The sequence below is a fragment of the Podarcis muralis genome, chromosome 9 (genome assembly GCF_964188315.1).
Source record: "Podarcis muralis chromosome 9, rPodMur119.hap1.1, whole genome shotgun sequence".
NCBI lineage: Eukaryota > Metazoa > Chordata > Lepidosauria > Squamata > Lacertidae > Podarcis > Podarcis muralis.
In genome coordinates this window covers 9905066-9923676 of record NC_135663.1, presented here as the reverse complement: position 1 = coordinate 9923676, position 18611 = coordinate 9905066, and the positions used below count along the sequence as shown (strand labels likewise).

The window sequence follows — 18611 nt, the reverse complement described above, 5'->3', positions numbered from 1 at the left end:
GTATACAGGGCGGAGGCTGTCTAGGGCTTTGAAGGTCAGCACCAACACTTTGAAATGTGCTTGGAAATATCCTTCTTTAGAAACACTTGCCTCTGGAGCCCACCTTATTGATGGCTTGTTCCTTTCTGAACTTGAATGCCCCACAGTTGGCTCCTGCCTTCCGAAGGGGTTTTAGTCCTAGTCCTCACACATGGTCCCTACTGAATTAGAGTAAAAGTGTTCAGAGAGGTTCCTGGCCTGGTTCTTAACAGAGGGTGTCATGGCAGGAGCAAGTTTACCCCCTCCTTGGCTTCTTGGTACATTCCTTCCTTGAGAGGCCAAATAGTCTTAAATCCTGAACTTGGTGGAGCTTCAGATGTGTTTTACAAGATAAAACATTTTTTTGCCCTAAGAAATGGAAAGCATTTCAGAGCTCCACCTTTATCCTTTCGAGATAAGCCTTTGGCTCAGCGAACGTGAATTCCTGTGAAAGTTGTGGCAGCCTCTATGACTTCATAGGGGAGTGGAGAAATCGAGATTTCTCATCTGACAGCTCAATTACTGGAATTTTAAAGGAAGCAGGAAGGAAGGGGGTCCCGGAGGGCTTGTCCATTCATATTTTTTTTTGTACCTATAATAGACAGATGTTCAGCAGTTGCTCAGATTTTCTGTCTGGAGGGTTAATTAGAACACTCTGCAGGATGGAAAATGGATTAACACGACTCCCATTAATGCAGATGGAAGTTAGCCACAAATTATGAGCAATTTTTGTGTGTATAGTGCATTCATCAAACTGAGTGCTTTAGAGATAAGTTTATCTTACTCACCCTCTCAGCAACAGCAGGGGCTTATTGTTTCTCCGTGGCTGCAATTCACGATGTTGAATGCAATATTGGAGTTGGGGCTGCCTCCATCTTTTTCTGGTGTTGTAATTAGGAGCTGGATTCTAGGCCAAATCCTGTCTCTGGAGGACAAGAGAACTGTGTGAAACGAAGTGACAACAGGCAAGCCTGGGGTGGAATGGGAGAAAGGACCATTTGACCTCCACCTCTTATTTTCATTCACAAAATAGCCATCATAGTTGCTGACTAGGAGCATGCTGTCTGGACCTGAAATGTTGCATTTAGAAAGCCAGTAGCAAGCTTTTCTTCATGGAAACGACTTTCCTTTTAAAAATCCAAACTCCTGTCCTACATTTCCTGTTTTTATTTTAAACATTTAGGGATTCTAGAGTTCCAGTATCACAGGTTAAGTAAGACTGCTGATGCAAAGCATTTAGGTACAGACAATAATCATAACATGTCGGAAACAAACAATGATAAGCCCAACATTAGACAATGCGCACCATCGTTTCAGACAGAAACAATACCCCCCCACAGTTTAACAAGCTATAGATTGTTTAATTGGTCAAAGGCAGGGGTCAGCATACTTTTTCAGCAGGGGGCCGGTCCACTGTCCCTCAGACCTTGTGGGGGGCCGGACTGTATTTTTGGGGAAAAAGAAGAACAAATTCCTATGCCCCAGAAATAACCCAGAGATGCATTTTAAATAAAAGCACACATTCTACTCATGTAAAAACACACTGATTCCTGGACTGTCCATGGGCCGGATTTAGAAGGCGATTGGGCCAGATCTGGCCCCCGGGCCTTAGTTTGCCTACCCATGGTCAAAGGCCTGAGAGAAGAGGAAAGCTTTGCTTTGCAGTTAAAGATATGTAAGCCTCCCAGGGGAAAGAGCCACTGCAGAAAAGGCCTGTGTGTGTGTTATTGTTACTGTTTGTTAATATGTTATGTATTTTTAAAATGTGTTTAAAAAGAGTTGGAAGATAGGTTTTTGCAGCTCCTTCCCCATAACTTTTGTGCTCCCCCTGCAATGGAAACTTTTATATTTTTGGGGGAGAGGGGAGTGTTTTGTTGTTGTTTTTTAAATTGAAGCTCACAAAAATTCAGTGCTGTCCAATTTCAAATTCTCGGACTCCCTTTACATACATAAATATGATGTTTTAAGTCAGCCCTACCTTTAAAAGCTTGCCTTTTAAAGTAGGATCCAAGTCGCGCTTGCTTGATCAGAGCAGGGATCATGGCAACGCAAGCCTGATGGCTTCTCTAACCTCTCACACTCGCAAAGGAAGAAAAGCAGATTAGATGCCTGGGAGTGCGACTCTAGCAACAGGTTTACAAGCGATGAATGAAAGGACTGCCCCAATCCCCTCAGAAGTGCTTTTCTATCTCTGCCTTGACTGCATAGCAATGGTTGCTCATCTGCTTCTAGTTTAAGGGGCTAACTCTGACATGTAACTCCCTCACTATAGGAGCATAGGAAGCTGCCTTATGCGGAGTCCCAACTAGCTCAGTATAATGATAATAATAATAATTAATAATAATTACACAATATTAAGAAACAGTTTTAAACAACTTGTAATCACAAGTGCTAAAAATATTCACCTCAGCTTAAGGTAGCCTTCCTTACATTTACTCAGGCTGGGGATAGGATGGAGGTTTCTGCAGTGGTGTAATGAGTTAGTGACAACACTAACTTAAGTGTTAGATATAGGGGTTTAGGGGTGGGTTGGTTTTTTTTGGATGAGTGTTTTTTGTGGGTTTTTTTGGTATTGAACCCTGCTCAGATCTTGTATATATGCCAATAAAAGTTTGAGAAGGGACGCGGGTGGCGCTGTGGTCTAAACCACTGAGCCTAGGGCTTGCCGATCAGAAGGTCGGCGGTTCGAATCCCCACGACAGAGTGAGCTCCTGTTGCTCGGTCCCTGCTGCTGCCAAGCTAGCAGTTCAAAAGCACGTCAAAGTGCAAGTAGATAAATAGGTACCACTCTGGCGGGAAGGTAAACGGTGTTTCCGTGCACTGCTCTGGTTCGCCAGAAGCGGCTTAGTCACGCTGGCCACATGACTCGGAAGCTGTCTGCGGACAAACGCCGGCTCCCTCAGCCTATAGAGTGAAATGAGTGCCGCAATCCCAGAGTCGTCCGCGACCGGACCTAATGGTCAGGGGTACCTTTACCTTTTTAAAAGTTTGAGAATCTGAAAATCTAAACCTCAAGTGGCAAATATCAGGGAAAAGCGGCATGTGTTTAGTATTATCTGGTAGCTGCACAACGAAGGCACCAGGCACACCTCTGTGGGAAGGGAGTTCTGCAGGTTAGGGGCTGCCACAGAGAAGGCCCTCTCCCAGGCCTCCCCTCCCTGAGCCTCTAACAGTGAAGGAACCACCTGGAGAGCCCCCTCTGCTAATCTCATCACCCGAGAGGGTCTGTAGGGATGGGGGTGGTCTTCCAGATATTGGTCCATCTAATTCAGTATTGTCTACACTGGCTGGCAGTGGCTCTCCAAGGTTTCAAGACGGAGTCTTTCCCTTTCTGGAGATGCCAGGAATTGAACCTGGGAACTTCTGTGGATAGATCAAGCATGAATGTATTACAGGTCAAGTGTTGTGCTAGCCACAGTTTGGTGCTAAATGGGTGTAACATGGGAAGTAGTTCTGTGTCTTTGTAAGGAATGGGGTGAGAGAGGCATGCATTTTGTTTTGGAGCACAGGGTTTAAACTGGTCATGTGGGTCAGAAAAGCTGTCCCCTGACCTTCCCCTCTCTTCCCCTCCTCCCTTTAGTATCAGACCGTCTTGCAAGCCAAAGTCTTCTGGCGTGTTCTTGCATGTCACGAAAGTCTTCAGAGGTCATTTATATAAAAGATTACACTGGCCTTTGGAAGACACTTGCGTTTCAAAGACCTGATTAGAAATGATCAGGCTATTCTGCTGGCGCATACTTGATAAGACGTGGGCCCCCTTTCTTATCCTTTTCATCGTCCATAAAAGGTTTAATTATAACTTTGAGATAAGTGCTGAATCCCCACTTAGATTTCCCAGTCTCGATAAGCTAGAGAACTTGTGCAATAAGGGTTAGTGGAAGCTGGTGGTTCTGATATGATTTATATAACCCAGGGGTGGAGGGATGGACTCCCTGGATTATTCATCAGCCTTTTGTGCCCCCTCCACTGCTTCAGCCTCGGAGTGTGAACTGCTTCCTGTCACAGGCTCTTTCTACTCACTAAACCCTGTTGCCCTTTCAGCATCTGGCCCTTCCTCCCAATCTTCTCCCTCTGACCTTTCCTCTGTGTCCCACCACCAATCCCCTGGCTCTGAGCCTTCCTCCTCTGGGGTTTCCCTTGGGGGTTCCCCGGCTGGTTTCTCCCACCACTCCTCTTTGTCCAGCCAGTCCCTGACAGCCGTGTTGGCTGGGGCAGATGGGAGTTGGAGTACCAACATCTGGAAGGCCAAAGGTTCCCTGTCCTCTAGACGAGCACTGGGGAGAAGAACGAACCATGCGCGATCATGTAGACCAAGGAGACCAACCACGAGTTCCCTTCCTAGCACAACCTCATGAGACTACTTTTCAAGGATGGGCTTGAGCCAATGCACTACAGTGCCAACCATCCAACCTTCATCCTCACAAGGTGACATGGAAGGATCAAAAGCTTCAAGGCAGCGGTTCTCAACCTGTGGGTCCCCAGATGTTGTTGGACTACAACTCCCATCATCCCTGAGCTCTGGCCTTGCTAGCTAGGGGTGATGGGAGTTGTAGTTCAACAACATCTGGGGACTCACAGGTTGAGAAAGGTTGTTCTAAGGGGACCAACAGAGACACTCCCCCTATATAGCCCCTCCAAAGGCAATCTGCTAGGGCAGGCCGGTCCAACTCCCAAGAGACTGCAATCTACTCCCAGTGTAAAAAAAAAACTGGAAGTGATCTACCCATTGTCATTGAGGATTGAGCAGAATTGTTCAGCTTTCTGGGGGCAAACAAAAGTTGTTGAGCTTCTGTTGGGAATACCACAGCTTTTGAGCTTTTTTTGGGGAGAATCAAATACTTTGCTCATCTCAAACTCTGCCAATAACAAATGTTCGAAACGTATTCAACAGCGCAACAAGAAAACAAAAAACAGTGCCCACTTTACGTGGCGGAGGGACAGAGCGAGGGGGGCGGGAAACAATCATTCAAAAGTTTTTCTACATCTGCGATCAATAAGGAGCCAGTGATCGACCGGGATCACCAGGGGATCTACCCGTTGACCGCGGTCGACCGGTTGAACATGTCTGTGCTAGGGTGATAAAGGTCTCGAAACCAGGCCCGAGGCCTGAATACATCCAAAACAGTGAGTTTACCTGATGCCTCCAGCACGGAAAAGAGAAAATGAACATTAGTTTGCTCTAGCTGCTGATTACAGAATTCTCAGTTCCTCTCCAGCTGCGCTCTCTCTCTCCAGCTTTTTAGCTAGAGGGCTCTCTGGCCCCACCTTGGCAACTTCTCACAGTTTGTCAGCTTTTGCTTTTGTTTTTTTGGCTGCAGTTTGTGGCTGGCATAACCTAATTCCCATGCCTCTCAGCCAACTCTTCTCTCCGCCTCAGCTTTTGGGGAAGCCACCTGCCAGTCTTCGATCTTCAGATAGTCAGCTCAAGTGCTTCGCTCTAAATCATCCTGACCTCGTGCCCACTGAATGTTCGGGACTACAGCTCCCATCAACCAAAGCCAATCTGGCAAAGTCTGGTCCAAATTTTACACCCTTCCTGAATTTCAAAATGTTAATACCACCTTCGAAATGCCAATATATAGTCCTTGTCGGTGACTTGCATGTCTTCAACTCTGATATGTTTCATCTGCCCCAAACCCTTCTGCTCTCCAGGGCTAGACCTTTTTTTCTTTTGCTTATGGTTCCTATGCCCAGAATTCCCCTCCCAGGTTGACCTGCATAATTCTACTTGTTCCTTTCTTTTATTTCATATACAGTATATTATTTATATAATATACAAAAGATTGTGTCCCACCTTTCGAGTGCCTCTTTGCCACTCAGTGTGGCTCACAAGTTAGAGTCACAATACAACAATAAAAATAACATGAAAATGCAGCAACAAAATACAAAACATAAGCAACAACCAATACAGTGGTACCTCGCATTAAGTACTTAATTCATTCCGGAGGTCCGTTCTTAACCTGAAACTGTTCTTAACCTGAAGCACCACTTTAGCTAATGGGGCCTCCCGCTGCTGCTGCACAATTTCTGTTCTCATCCTGAAGCAAAGTTCTTAACCCAAGGTACTATTTCTGGGTTAGTGGAGTCTGTAACCTGAAGCCTATGTAACCCGAGGTACTAACTGTAATTGTTCATTTTTAATTACAGTGGTACCTCAGGTTACATATGCTTCAGGTTACAGACTCCACTAACCCAGAAATAGTACCTCGGGGTAAGAACTTTGCTTCAGGATGAGAACAGAAATCGTTCTCCGGCGGTGTGGCGGTAGCATGAGGTCCCATTAGCTAAAGTGGTGCTTCAGGTTAAGAACAGTTTCAGGTTAAGAACGGACCTCTGGAACGAATTAAGTACTTAACCTGAGGTACCACTGTATTGCATTTGTCCTTTGCTTTATACATTAGAAAAAGTCTCAAAGCAGCTCAGGAAGATGAAATACAACGACTAAAAGAAATTGAATACAAAAAATTTGTAAACAATGAAAAATGCAAATTTCATAAAATGCTCATTAATAAGTCCTACCCACTACGCTAAAAGATGAGCATTGCTGTAGGAGGCAACTTGGCTACCAAAGGTCTGAGTGAATTAAAAGGCACCTAAAGACTGACATGGTGGTGCCAGGTGTGTCTCCTTGGGGAGAGCATCCGACAGACAAGATCTCTTCTATTCCCACTCCCAAACTAATCTTTTCCTTGAAACCTTAACTCTTCCCTCCCACCCCAGAACAAAGCCAAAGCCTGTGCAATTGCACTTGTACACACCAATCCCCTGTTCCCTTCCCTTCCCATCCCTCCCTCCTCGTCAGCCCTTTAGTTAATTTCCCTAACTGCTGAAATTTGGATTGTAAGCTCCTTGGGGCAGGGGACTCAATATGTTCCCCCGCATCTTTCAACCTACAACATGTCAATGGATAAATAATAAGGGATGCATTTTGCGCCAAGCCTGACATTGAGCTAGGGATGAAAAGATGAGCGCAGGGTGCCTCTCAGGACAGCCGCATTACGTGCCATTGAAAATCAGAGTTGGCAGGATCAAATCTGCAAGGCACATTCAGTAGAAAAACTGGTGCCGTCCTTTGGTTGTTGGAGCAGCAGTTGCTACCTCTGATGAATTGTTTTAATGCCGCGGTCAGCTTGATAATAGAAACACATCATAGTAAGCCTGTAGTCCTAATACTTTAATATGCTGCCAACAGAACTAGACAATCTCTTTAATCCCTCGATCACATGTGCACCAGTGCAGCTTTTGGTAGCATGAATCTGAAGTTGTGTGTGTGTGTGTGTGTGCATTACTTTCCTGCTCTCCCCGTATTCTGCAGAAGAGAGAAAATCACAGTATTGCTTTGGGTGCTTCAGTAAGAGAAACAAGAGAGAGAGAGGGAATGGGTTTTCTACTTCCCCCCTCCCCGACCACCCCCATCAGAGACTTTCTTGGAGGAAATGGTTGGCATGTGTATACAATATCAAGATAAACTCCTAGACTTCCCTCCCAGGAGTGCCTCAGCAGGAAACACTTGACACAATTTTTCAATGAGCCTTTATGTACGAGATCTCCCCCTCCCCCATTTACTAATGCAACTTGAGTTTTCCCATGAGAATGAGACTGTAAATGGTTCTTGCCGCAATCCCACTCAGCTTCAAGCTGATCAAGCTTTTTCCAGCGGTGTTTCAAATATACAGGATTTCTCTTGGAACGTAACCACCGCATAAATTGGGAGTTGCCTATATGGGATATGCCCCCCCCCCCCGGATATATGTATTTTGGTGTCTGGCTCAAAGTCGCTGGAGAATTTGAACTCTGATGTTGTTGATTTCCCCCTAAATTTTTAATGTTTAGCATTGCGAATCACAGACAGTTAATCCAAGGCACAGATGCACAAAGGCGGAAGGCAGTTGAGCCAGTTATTCAGGTTGATCTGATGATGATGCACAACTTGCAATCCCGTTATAAGTCGGCTGGGTTCAGGTTGGCATGGCAGGTGGTTCTGTTCCTTACCAAGCGGTCTAGCACTCCTGCCTAGAAGGCGGAACCTGCTCCACCTGTTGGCATCTACAGGAACTAGGTGATGGAGGAGGCGGGTCTGTCTCTTGGGAGGTGGACTGAGTGGGTGGAGCATTCCCCTCTGGAGAGGTGGGGCTAGACCCAGTGTCTGATGACTCTGGGGTGGTTTGAGCGACAGGTGCATGGTAGTGTCAGAGGAAGGCTGTGTTAGAAATTAGCCAGGCGCCAGACACATTTTGCACCTGGCTATCGGCCACTTCCAACCAGGTGAAGGTGCCTGGATGCTAGGATGGTGTCTGACAACTGCACCTCTGGAGGTGCATACCTGGTGTGTGTGTGTGTCATTGGATCTTGACTGTTTTCACACACTTAATACCACATCCTGTACAATTCTATTTGTTATATTTTATCTGCACAATCTGAATGAATTTCAGGAACTGAAATGCTTTTCCTGTGCAGCATGAGCAGGAGCAGTGAACATTAGCAGTTAATTGTTGTAGCATGTCTTCGCTTACCCCCCCACCCCCACCCCCACCCCACTGCTCTGCCCTGCTTACCATTGTGAAGAATATTCTTTTGTTAGGAATGGTCCATGTCCGTATTGAGAAAAATAGGTAGGAATAGGCTAATAATAATAATAACAATTTATTATTTGTACCCAGCCCATCTGGCAGGATTTCCCCAGCCATTCTCGGCAGCTTCCAACAAAGATTAAAAATACATTAAAATGTCACACATTAAAAACTTCCCTGAACAGGGCTGCCTTCAGATGTCTTCTAAATGTCAGGTAGTTGTTTATCTCTTTGACATCTGATGGACATGTGTGGACTGTCCCTAGACCAAGCGACTTGTCTTCTTTAAGTACTCGGAGTTCTTAACCTAGCTTAAGGTTGTCATCTGAACTAGTCAGATGTTTAACTGAGAATCAATCTCAGCCAGTCCACCATTTGAAAAAGAAGGCTTTAGAGCCATCTGGCACCTGGACATTCCATTTTGGTGACTGTAACCTTGGTTGAAGGAGCTATTTGGAGCCTAGCTTATATATCTGAGTGTTTTTTAACACTGGAGATAGGCTCCCTGTGGAGTGGGAGGCAGGGTGAGCAGGCCTTCCCACTGTGACAGGTGGGGCAGAACAGCAGGTTGAGGGGATTCCCCCACTTGGAGAACCTTCCCCAAGATCCTTGACAAACCACCCTTCTCCATCGTCACAGAACCAGTGTGCCCAGACTACGACCTGGGAGACTGGGGTTCGAATACCCACTTGCCATGAAACTCGATGGGTAACCTTGGGGGCCACTCCCTGCCTCTTTGCTTAACTTACCTCACAGGGGTTGTTGTGGGGATTAAATGAGGAGGGGAAGAGTTATGAACACCACCTTGAGCTCCTTGGAGAAGAAGGGATATCAATGCAATAAATAGATATTCATAATACATTGTCTTGACTCGGCCAGGCTATGAGAGTTGGTGCATATGATTGTTTCCAGTCACTCTGAGCCCAGTAACCGAAGCGATTTCGGTTTGAAGGAAAGCGGCTGATGGCTCTTAGAGATATCCAGCTGCTGCTTGAGTTTATGAGAAGCACACCTTCAGATGAACACATTTCCATCACTGCCGGTGTATGTTTGTTTATCTGCAGTTCTCCGCCCTAAAGCCTTGAGAAACGAGTGGGTAAAACCAGGATTATCTGGCCACATCAAAGATACTTCATGTTTGCGTTCTATGTGAAATTAAGGCAAGCAGATTCACAGTATGATGGGTCATCAGATTATGGAGCAAACATCTGACTAATTTTTTTATAGGTGTCTTGCTTTATGACACTAAAATGCTTTCAGCATTTCCCTCACCCAGGGAGGGACCATTGCTGACATATTTTTTTTGCTCCTTTTGGCTGAAGACTGGGATAATGATGCATCAAACAAATCACAAATAAATCTCTGTTGGCTAGAATGCACATTCATTTTTAAAACTGGAGCGCTTCTTCTTTATTTCCTGTATTAACAACATCCATACCTCTGTGTGGTCCGGCAACGTTTTAAATATTCTTGATAATCAGGTCCTGTGTTGTCATTTATTTGAGATTGATAAAAAAAAGTTCTAGTCCTCATGAGTTTAGAAGGAAGCTTGAAATTCGAAGGGAAAAATGGGGAAAAAAATGCTGATGGATCCATTCTTATGGCCATCTGCATGCATGTTGCCTGCTGGGAAAGCCTGTATGTGGAGCTGTGGGAAAGGTTTGACTTTTGGTAGATGGGTTTTTTGGGGTGGGTGGGTATGAGAATGCTATACCCCCCCAAGTCAAATTTCTTGCGCATGACAAATTCATTTTAGGAAGTGGGACACCTTTCAAGAGATGTTTTTAAGTGTTCTTATGGTCAGCATGTACCCAACTATCATGGAGATAGGCACACAAAAATAAATTTCTAAAGGCTAGCAATGTGCAATATTTTAAGTTGCTGTGAAAGCCAGGCTCTTTCAAAACCGGGGCTGAAGAAGTGTGATATTGGATGTGGGGCTGCTGGTGAAAATGGCAGCCCTGGGCCAAGTTCTCTTTCCACTGCGTGTCTGACATGATGCCATCATGTACCATGGATTCAAATTACAAAAAAAGGACATTCTGATGAAACGTTAGAGAGTACCTTCTACTAGTAAGAGCTGTTTCACAGTGGAATGGACTGCCTTGGAAGGTGGCGGACAGTCCTTCATTGGAGGTTTTTAAGCAGAGATTGAAGGGACACGGGTGGTGCTGTGGGTTAAACCACAGAGCCTAGGGCTTGCCGATCAGAAGGTCGGCAGTTCGAATCCCTGTGACGGGGTGAGCTCCCGTTGCTCGGTCCCTGCTCCTGCCAACCTAGCAGTTTGAAAGCACGTCAAAGTGCAAGTAGATAAATAGGTACCACTCCTGCGGGACTGTAAACGGCGTTTCCGTGCTCTGGTTTGCCAGAAACAGCTTAGTCATGCTGGCCACATGACCCGGAAGCTGTATGCTGGCTCCCTCAGTGTCGGTCATGACTGGACCTAATGGTCAGGGGTCCCTTTACCTATACCTCAGCAGAGATTGTATGGCCATCTTCCAGGGATTGTTTAGCTGAGATTGTGGGGGGTTTGGCTAGATGCCCTTTGGGATCCACTGGAACTCTGCAATTCTACGATTCTTCCCCACTTCTCCATTCCCCATGGCTGGTTTGTGCAGGCAAGGAAGTTCACATGCTGAGAATGATAAGCAACCTCTTTGTTGTTCTGTGCCTCAGAATGATACTGTTTTGTGCCGATTAAACAGCTGAGATATATTGCTGCTTTTCGAAGTAATCTGAAGATTATTAAAAAGCAACATGTTTATGTGTCCTAGGTCATCATACAGTCTACATTGGGGTTCACGTGCCTAAGAGTTACCGAAGGCGGAGGCGCCACAGAAGAAAGCCCAAGGAGAAGAAAGAAAAGGAGAAAATCTCTGAAAACTCGGACAAATCTGATGTCGAAAATGCCGACGAGACAAGCAGCAGCATCCTCAAGCCACTCAGTGAGTAATGGGCTCTTTTTACAATGTTTCTCAGGGAACCACAGTACAAATGGTGAGGGCTCTTTATGGGAGGTATATAACTGAAATATGTGGGCCAACAGAATTATGCAATGAAAAATGCTCTGAGTCCTTGCGAAACCCCACACACCTTAGACCAGATGTGTAAAACTTGATTTGCCTTCAGAATTGATTGAAATGATTTGATTGAACATTTTGGGCTTTTTGCACTTTGGAATTTTATTTTATTTTGGTAACAGTCAAGGTTTGTGAGTCAAAGGGCTATGTCTCTCAAGATGTCAGTTATGGATTGATTTAACGGAGCCAAGATTGGGATGGCAAAGATTGAAGGTTCAGTGTTATCTTCCTTTCATGGATCATGGCTTCATAGTCTTTCTCTATTTTGCAGGGTACAGATATATATTTCAGTGTCTCTGAGCTAGATAAATGTTGTTTGGGGAACTTCTTAAAGTATCCTTTCATTTAGGATACAGTCGTACCTTGGTTTTTGAGCAGCTTAGTTTGTTGGAACTCGAATGCCGCAAATCCAGAAGTAGGTGTTCCGGTTTTCAATCTTTGCCTCGGAAGCCAAATGCCTGGCCCGGCTTCCGATTGGCTGCAGGCACTCCTGCAGCCAATCGGAAGCCGGGCCTTGGTTTCCGAACGTTTCAGAAGTCTGGAACGCATTCTGTTAGAAAACCAAGGTACGACTATATTGAGTGCATGGGGTATTATCACCCCAGAGAGGAGCAGCCAAAAATTACTAGTCTCTCAGCTGAGTCAGTGGAGTGGCTCTCCTTCTCTACATGGTTACTTCCAGGTAACAACTGAGGGAGGATCCCAATGGATCATACTTCTCATGTTGACCTGGCTTTCTTTTTCTCCATCTGCTGCAGCCTGATGGAATGGCTGGTGCTAGCGTTTTATGCAAATTCACGGAGAGCAAGACCTGCCAGTGCCTCGTAGCCCCAATAGCTAGGTGTATAGAAGCAGTGCCACAGTCAGAATACTAGATGCTGAAGACAACCGCCAGCCAGCTTTTATGTCCACCTGGTGTCACGAAACCCCCACAGGGCTGGGGTTGGCAGGCCTCTAATGCAGGAGGAGCAGGAAGAAGAAATGGGGGTGGGGGGGCTGAATGCAGGGGGATCTCCCCATTTTGCTCAGCTGCTTTGGAACGGGGGAGCAGGGATCCCGGTTCCTTCTCAACCTTCCCATGGAGCAGAGAGCCTCATTGGAGGTTAGGGAGGGCTGTGAGCAGCCAAGGGGGAGGCAGGAGGCAGCTGTGACTGAACGGGAGCTGGAGTAGGTGCAGCTTTATTTCCCAGAACCCAGGCACCTCATTCGCAGATGTGAGCAGACCCACCCACACCAACAGAGCCCATGCACAGCAATCCTGATATTTCCTGCAAGGCGAGTGAGTCTCTTGTGTGAGCACGCCATGCCTCCTGTTTGAAAGCTTGGCAGGCAGGGTGTGGAAACTTGTTAGGACATCTTCATTGCTTCTCTCTTGTTCTGAACTTCTTGCTTTGTTTCTGATCTCCTGAATCGGGGCTCCTGAGCTTCATTGTCTGCTGCTGGGCTTATACTGTCACTTGCTTGAATAAATGCATCTTTCCTACATACAAGTAGGAGCAGTTGCCCATGTTTGTGTGTTGGCTGGGAGCGTCCCGGAGGCATTTTAACTTGCTGTAGTTTGAAACTGGGTTATGGACTAGATCAGAGGCACCAACCCAGCACAGGGAGCGATAATTACTCCACGTTCCTAATTGGCTCTCAATCAAACTTCTAGGAGGCAAAGTGAGCAGGTGGTCTTGGATTCCCCACCCCACTCCGGGCTTAGAGGCCAGCATTTTCCATCACCTATCAACTGTGAATAAGCTGCAGTCTCTCGGGTACTTACCGGTGGGATATGCTTCCCTCATAACCATACATAGGTTTGGATAGTTGTCCTTGCTGTAAGGAAAAAGTAACCGAAATCCCTCCTCTCCACCTGGCACTGTTATTACTGTGCAGTCTGAAAGATTTCAATGCAACTGTCTCGTTCCTTAAGAGTTCCAAGAATAGACTAGCAGGGGCTGCTAGTTCACAAGATTAAGGGGCGATGGGATGGATGTTGGTGTGCATCAGGCTTGCATAAGACTGATTTGCTCAAGACTGGCTTCAGCCAGTACTGATTTAACAAGTGATGAAAAATCTCCCAAGTTACAGTTCTGACTGGGAACCTAGCTGCAGATTTCACCAAAGGCTTTCAGAGTCCCTAGATCACATCTACAGAAGTGACACGCAGCCCTTGTCTAGAAGGGGCTGGAGGCTTTGTTTTTATCACCGTTGCCCATTATTATGCCTTTACTTGGAGGGTAAAGCGAACGAGAAAATTATCTGCTTGAAAGCAAAGTCAATGCAAATAAAATTTTTCCTGCACTTGCAGCGGTTGCTTAGGAGCAAAAAGACTTCTGTAACAGAAGTAAAATACAATTAAGAGCCACACAAGATGACAGATCTGTAGAGGAGTATTTTAAATTCACTTTGCTTGGGTTCTAGCTGCGTCTAATGCAAAGGATTCAGGGCTCCTCCACACTGTCATTCCACTTCATTAGTTGTTCTGTGACGCTTCTCCAGTGTTATTGCATTATTGCTGTCTGGGTGGGCACACTTGCAAAACAAAAGAGGGGCCAGCTGCCAACTCAACCACCCCTGGAAAATTTGTGGTATAAAAAGTTACAACATTTCACCAGGAAGCTATGGGATGTGTGCCATTTGGAAGAGAAGCAGTATGTCCACCCCAAAACTTTCGCAGGTGCAAACAGTATTTAAAACAGGCTGTCGTATGACCTCCCTGTCACCATCAAGGATATAGACAGGGCCTTTTTTTCAGCTGGACCGCATCAGAACTCAGTCCCAGCACCTCTCAGGTGGGCGCCATTGCCCTGATAAGACAGCAAGGGAGGTGTTCATGGTGAGTTCCGGCATCCATTTTTTTCTAGAAAAATAGCACTGGTCACAAATAATCATGAATGCCCACTAAAAAGGGTGACCAAGTAAATTGCTCTTGTAAGTGTGACTTGGATGAACAATGAGAAGCAAAAAGAGCTTTAGTTATACAGTGGTACCTCGGGTTACAGATGCTTCAGGTTACAGACGCTTCAGGTTACAGACTCCGCTAACCCAGAAATAGTACTTTGGGTTAAGAACTTTGCTTCAGGATGAGAACAGAAATCGTGCTCCGGTGGTGCAGCAGCAGTAGGAGGCCCCATTAGCTAAAGTGGTGCTTCAGGTTAAGAACAGTTTCAGGTTAAGAACAGACCTCCGGAATGAATTAAGTACTTAACCCGACGTACCACTGACTAGGAAAAGAATGGGGAAGGTGTGTGTGTGAGGGAGAACTATTCTAATATGCCCACATTTGATGGAGACACAAATAAAGATGATCAATTCTGCCTATTAAAATGCCTGAAATAGGGGCCTCTTCCAAATGGCCTCCATAGGGCACTAGCAAATCAAGTGAAAAGGCTTACATGTCTATCTTCTGGCCCAATCGAGACAAGTGTTTGTGTGTGTGTAAGTAAACAACAAGGTGTTGTTTGGCCGAGGGGCAGGTATCTGCATAGGAAATCCTGTTGATTCAAGGCCCGTGCTTTATTTTGTTCAAAGTTCTTACCCTGCTTTTAAAGCCTAAAAACTGTTTGCTTCCCCTGTTATTCCTGCCATTGCCTGTTAAGGGCTTTGTGGCATCTCTTGTGAGGAGGACTCAAAATTCTCCCCTTCCACGTTGCAGAGAGTGCTCAGCCTTAAAAAATATATGCGCGGCTCGCATATTCCTCCTTTGCAAAATTTATTTCCCGTATTGCCGCCACATGCTAGCATCCAAAGCATCTCCGAGTACGGGATTGTTATCTCACAATATTTGATCTTGTTTTCACGGGCACTTAAGCGATTGAGCTGAAATGCTGTGCATATGGCTTTGGTTTCATTTTTGAAAAAAGTAATGGCCGCTAATGTGGATCTGACTCAGCTACTCAAATTAATCTATGGATTGCTATACTCTGTGTCTCTGCGGGGATTTTTTCCCCTCTCCTCCTGGTGAGTGTGTAATGTAACCTCTGCTACTGTCTCAGCGGTGGCCGTGTCATCTAAGGCCTGAGGTTAATGTGCAGCTTTTAACATTTGTGATTGAAAATGCTGCTTTCCCTGGAAAGTAAATGCTACATAATCTGATTAGGCAGAAAAGCTAGCGTGGCTCAGACTCTTGTTTTTTTGGAAGGCATCCTTCTGCTTGGCTGCATGCTTGCTGGGTGTTGGAGAGTACCTGCCTTTAAGGAATGTGTGAGAAAATTAGCAGTTGAAGATATGTAACAAATTCAGCATTTGGAATTGCCCATAGGTCAGAGATACCAGAGAATCCATTATCAGTTGAAAAACAACAACAACAGCTAAACCGCATGGCCCTATGTATACAGATGGTGTTTTGCGGTGGTTAAGTGTTAGTGTCTGAATATCTAAACTAGGCATAGGCAAACTCGGCCCTCCAGATGTTTTGGGACTACAATTCCCATCATCCCTGACCCACTGGTCCTGTCGGCTAGGGATGATGGGAGTTGTAGTCCCAAAACATCTGGAGGAACGAGTTTGCCTATGCCTGATCTAAACCATGGTTAAGGATCTTCCTTCCGCAAACTAGGAGCAGGAAACCATTGTTTGAAGTGGGTTATATCTGAACCATGGTTTGAAGTGGGTTTTTGTTTCCTATTTGCGCTGCACCAAGCATACCATGGTAAAAACCAGTTTGTCTACTTTTCTGGTCTCTCTGCTTGCAAGGTGATAACCTGGCCACTATGGTTTGTCTGTAATCACACTGTGCATGCACAGACTTTAGTTTGGGAATAGTTCATGTGGTGCCCTCTTCATGTTGCTGGACTCCCAGGCAGCACGGTGAATCAGTTGTCTGGAATGATGAGAACTGTTGTCCAGCGACATTTGTAGAGTACCTTGTTGACTCACCCTGGCTTATAGCTTAATTGTAGTTCACTGTATTTTATTTAAAGCTGCTTTTACCCCTACTCTTCATGCCAAACTAAAATAGATGCAATCACACAAACCCATTAATACATGTGGTGATGTTGACGATCGTGGGTCATTTTGACCTTACTTTTTTATTTTTGGATAGTCGGAGCCAGGGGATTCATTGACATTTCTGGTGTCTGAAGGAACACTAGTTTGTCTCAATTATCAGGCATTATTTACCATGTTGTCTGTGGAGCAAGCCAGCACAACTCATGACCTACCAAGCAGAGATGTACCCATGATAATCCTGTCTGCTTATTTTCCTACCTAGGAGTGCATAAACAGGTGTTGTCTAATACTTAAGAAGGGGCATGTTAGATAGCTGTTTTCAGTGTGGATGCTCACTAGTAGTACAGGCTTGCCGTAGAGATTACCACTGAGCACAATTGACTTACAGTGGGAAGGACCCTGTAGTAAACATTTCATTGCTGTGTTTGATCTTTGCTGATCAATTATATTTCCTTTAAAAGCACAACACTTACCAAATGTTTCTTCATCTTCAGCCCTCCGATAAGCAGATAATAAAATTTCTACATAAGGAGCTGAGGTGCTGTGAAAATGGGTTGTTTCAGACATAACACTAAACTGCTTCGAGGTTTGTTTGCTTTTAAAACAATCAAGCCATGTTTGAATTTTATGAAATGAAGAAGAAACAAACCATAGTTTAGCGGTGCACGAGCAAGCTTCAGTCTTGTTGAGTTTCAAACCATGGGGATATTAAACCGAAAGTAAGTACTAATGAAGGCCTTCTTTCAGCTGTGTGGGACAAGGAAGGGGTATTTGAAATTCTACAGCTGTGCAGGAGGAGAAATGCAGTAGCCCAATCCATCACTTGGGCTCTTTCCAACTTGTGCACATAGTGGCAAACCATGGTTAGCATTCTGTGTGAACCAGCCCAATGAGGATGAGCCACGGCAAGCCATGAGCTCCCCACTTCCCTCTCCTCTGGTGTGGCTGTGAGGAGGACATGGGATGCATCCCCTACTGTTTTAGATTAATTGTAGTTTAGTGTATATTATGCAAACTCTAAACTGCCATTGTTAACTATGGTTTGTCGAAACAAGGCAACTGCCTAAACCATGGTTGCAAGCTGGCCTGTTTCAGCAAACGATAGTTAACATTAACCATGGTTTGGTTGGTTTGGGTTAACTTAAAAATGAAACTAAAGCTTCTGAGCTCCTCCTTGCACTGTGTTAGAGTAGTGAGGGGCAGAGTGCATGAGGCTGAGTCACCTTTCTATGGCTTAGTATTGCATGTGGAACCAGCTTAATGTATGCAGAAATATTAAAGGCTTTCTCAAATACTTCATCTTGGGAGCTGTGCCCACTCATGCTCCGATCTCTCAGCCAACTCGTCGTAAAGGTCCTGGTGTGCCTTTTCATTTTGGGCTGTGCTGTACATCTCATGTATGCTGCCATTTGAACCCAGTCACCTGGCTCTGCCTGACCTTAAATGAACTCAAAAAAGTATATAGCTTGTCATCTGAGAGAGAGCAACACAAAACACGCTGTCTTTCTGAGCTGTAAAAGCCAAGTTCACACAACTCTGTAGCAGAGGTTCCTGCTTTGCAAATACTTCTCCAAGCCCCCTCTTCCAGCCCCCACTCTGTGTCCCTGGTATGTAGGGCTACAGCCTTGATTAATTGGTTGGATTTGTTGATTGAAAACTTTCTAATCGACTAAAAAGCAGTCCCTGATCAGCAAGGCAACCCATTTTGTTAACCGTGTCAATTACAGTGGTACCTTGGTTCTCGAATTTAATTTGTACCGGAAGTCCGTTTGACTCCTGAAACGGTTCAGAAACCAAAGCGTGGCTTCTGATTGGCTGCAGGAGCTTCTTGCACTCAATTGGAAGCCACAGAAGCTGGACGTTCGGCTTCCGAAAAACGTTTGCAAACCGGAACACTCACTTCTGGGTTTGCGGCGTTTGGGAGCCAATTTGTTTGGCACCCAAGCCGTTCGACTACCAAGGTACCACTGTACTCTTAATTTAAATACTTATAAAATATAAAAAAATT

The 18611-nt window shown here is 45.3% G+C and overlaps 1 protein-coding gene across 4 annotated transcripts in view; it reads left to right on the top strand.

The window, feature by feature from the left end:
* Positions 1–18611, top strand: part of SLC4A4 (solute carrier family 4 member 4) — a 204226-nt gene that overhangs the window by 50312 nt on the left and 135303 nt on the right. For all 4 annotated transcript variants that reach the window (XM_077933740.1, XM_077933741.1, XM_077933742.1 and 1 more), the window contains exon 3: positions 11363–11533. In XM_077933740.1, the coding sequence (XP_077789866.1) occupies positions 11363–11533 (171 nt within the window). The remainder of the gene's footprint in view (positions 1–11362; positions 11534–18611) is intronic.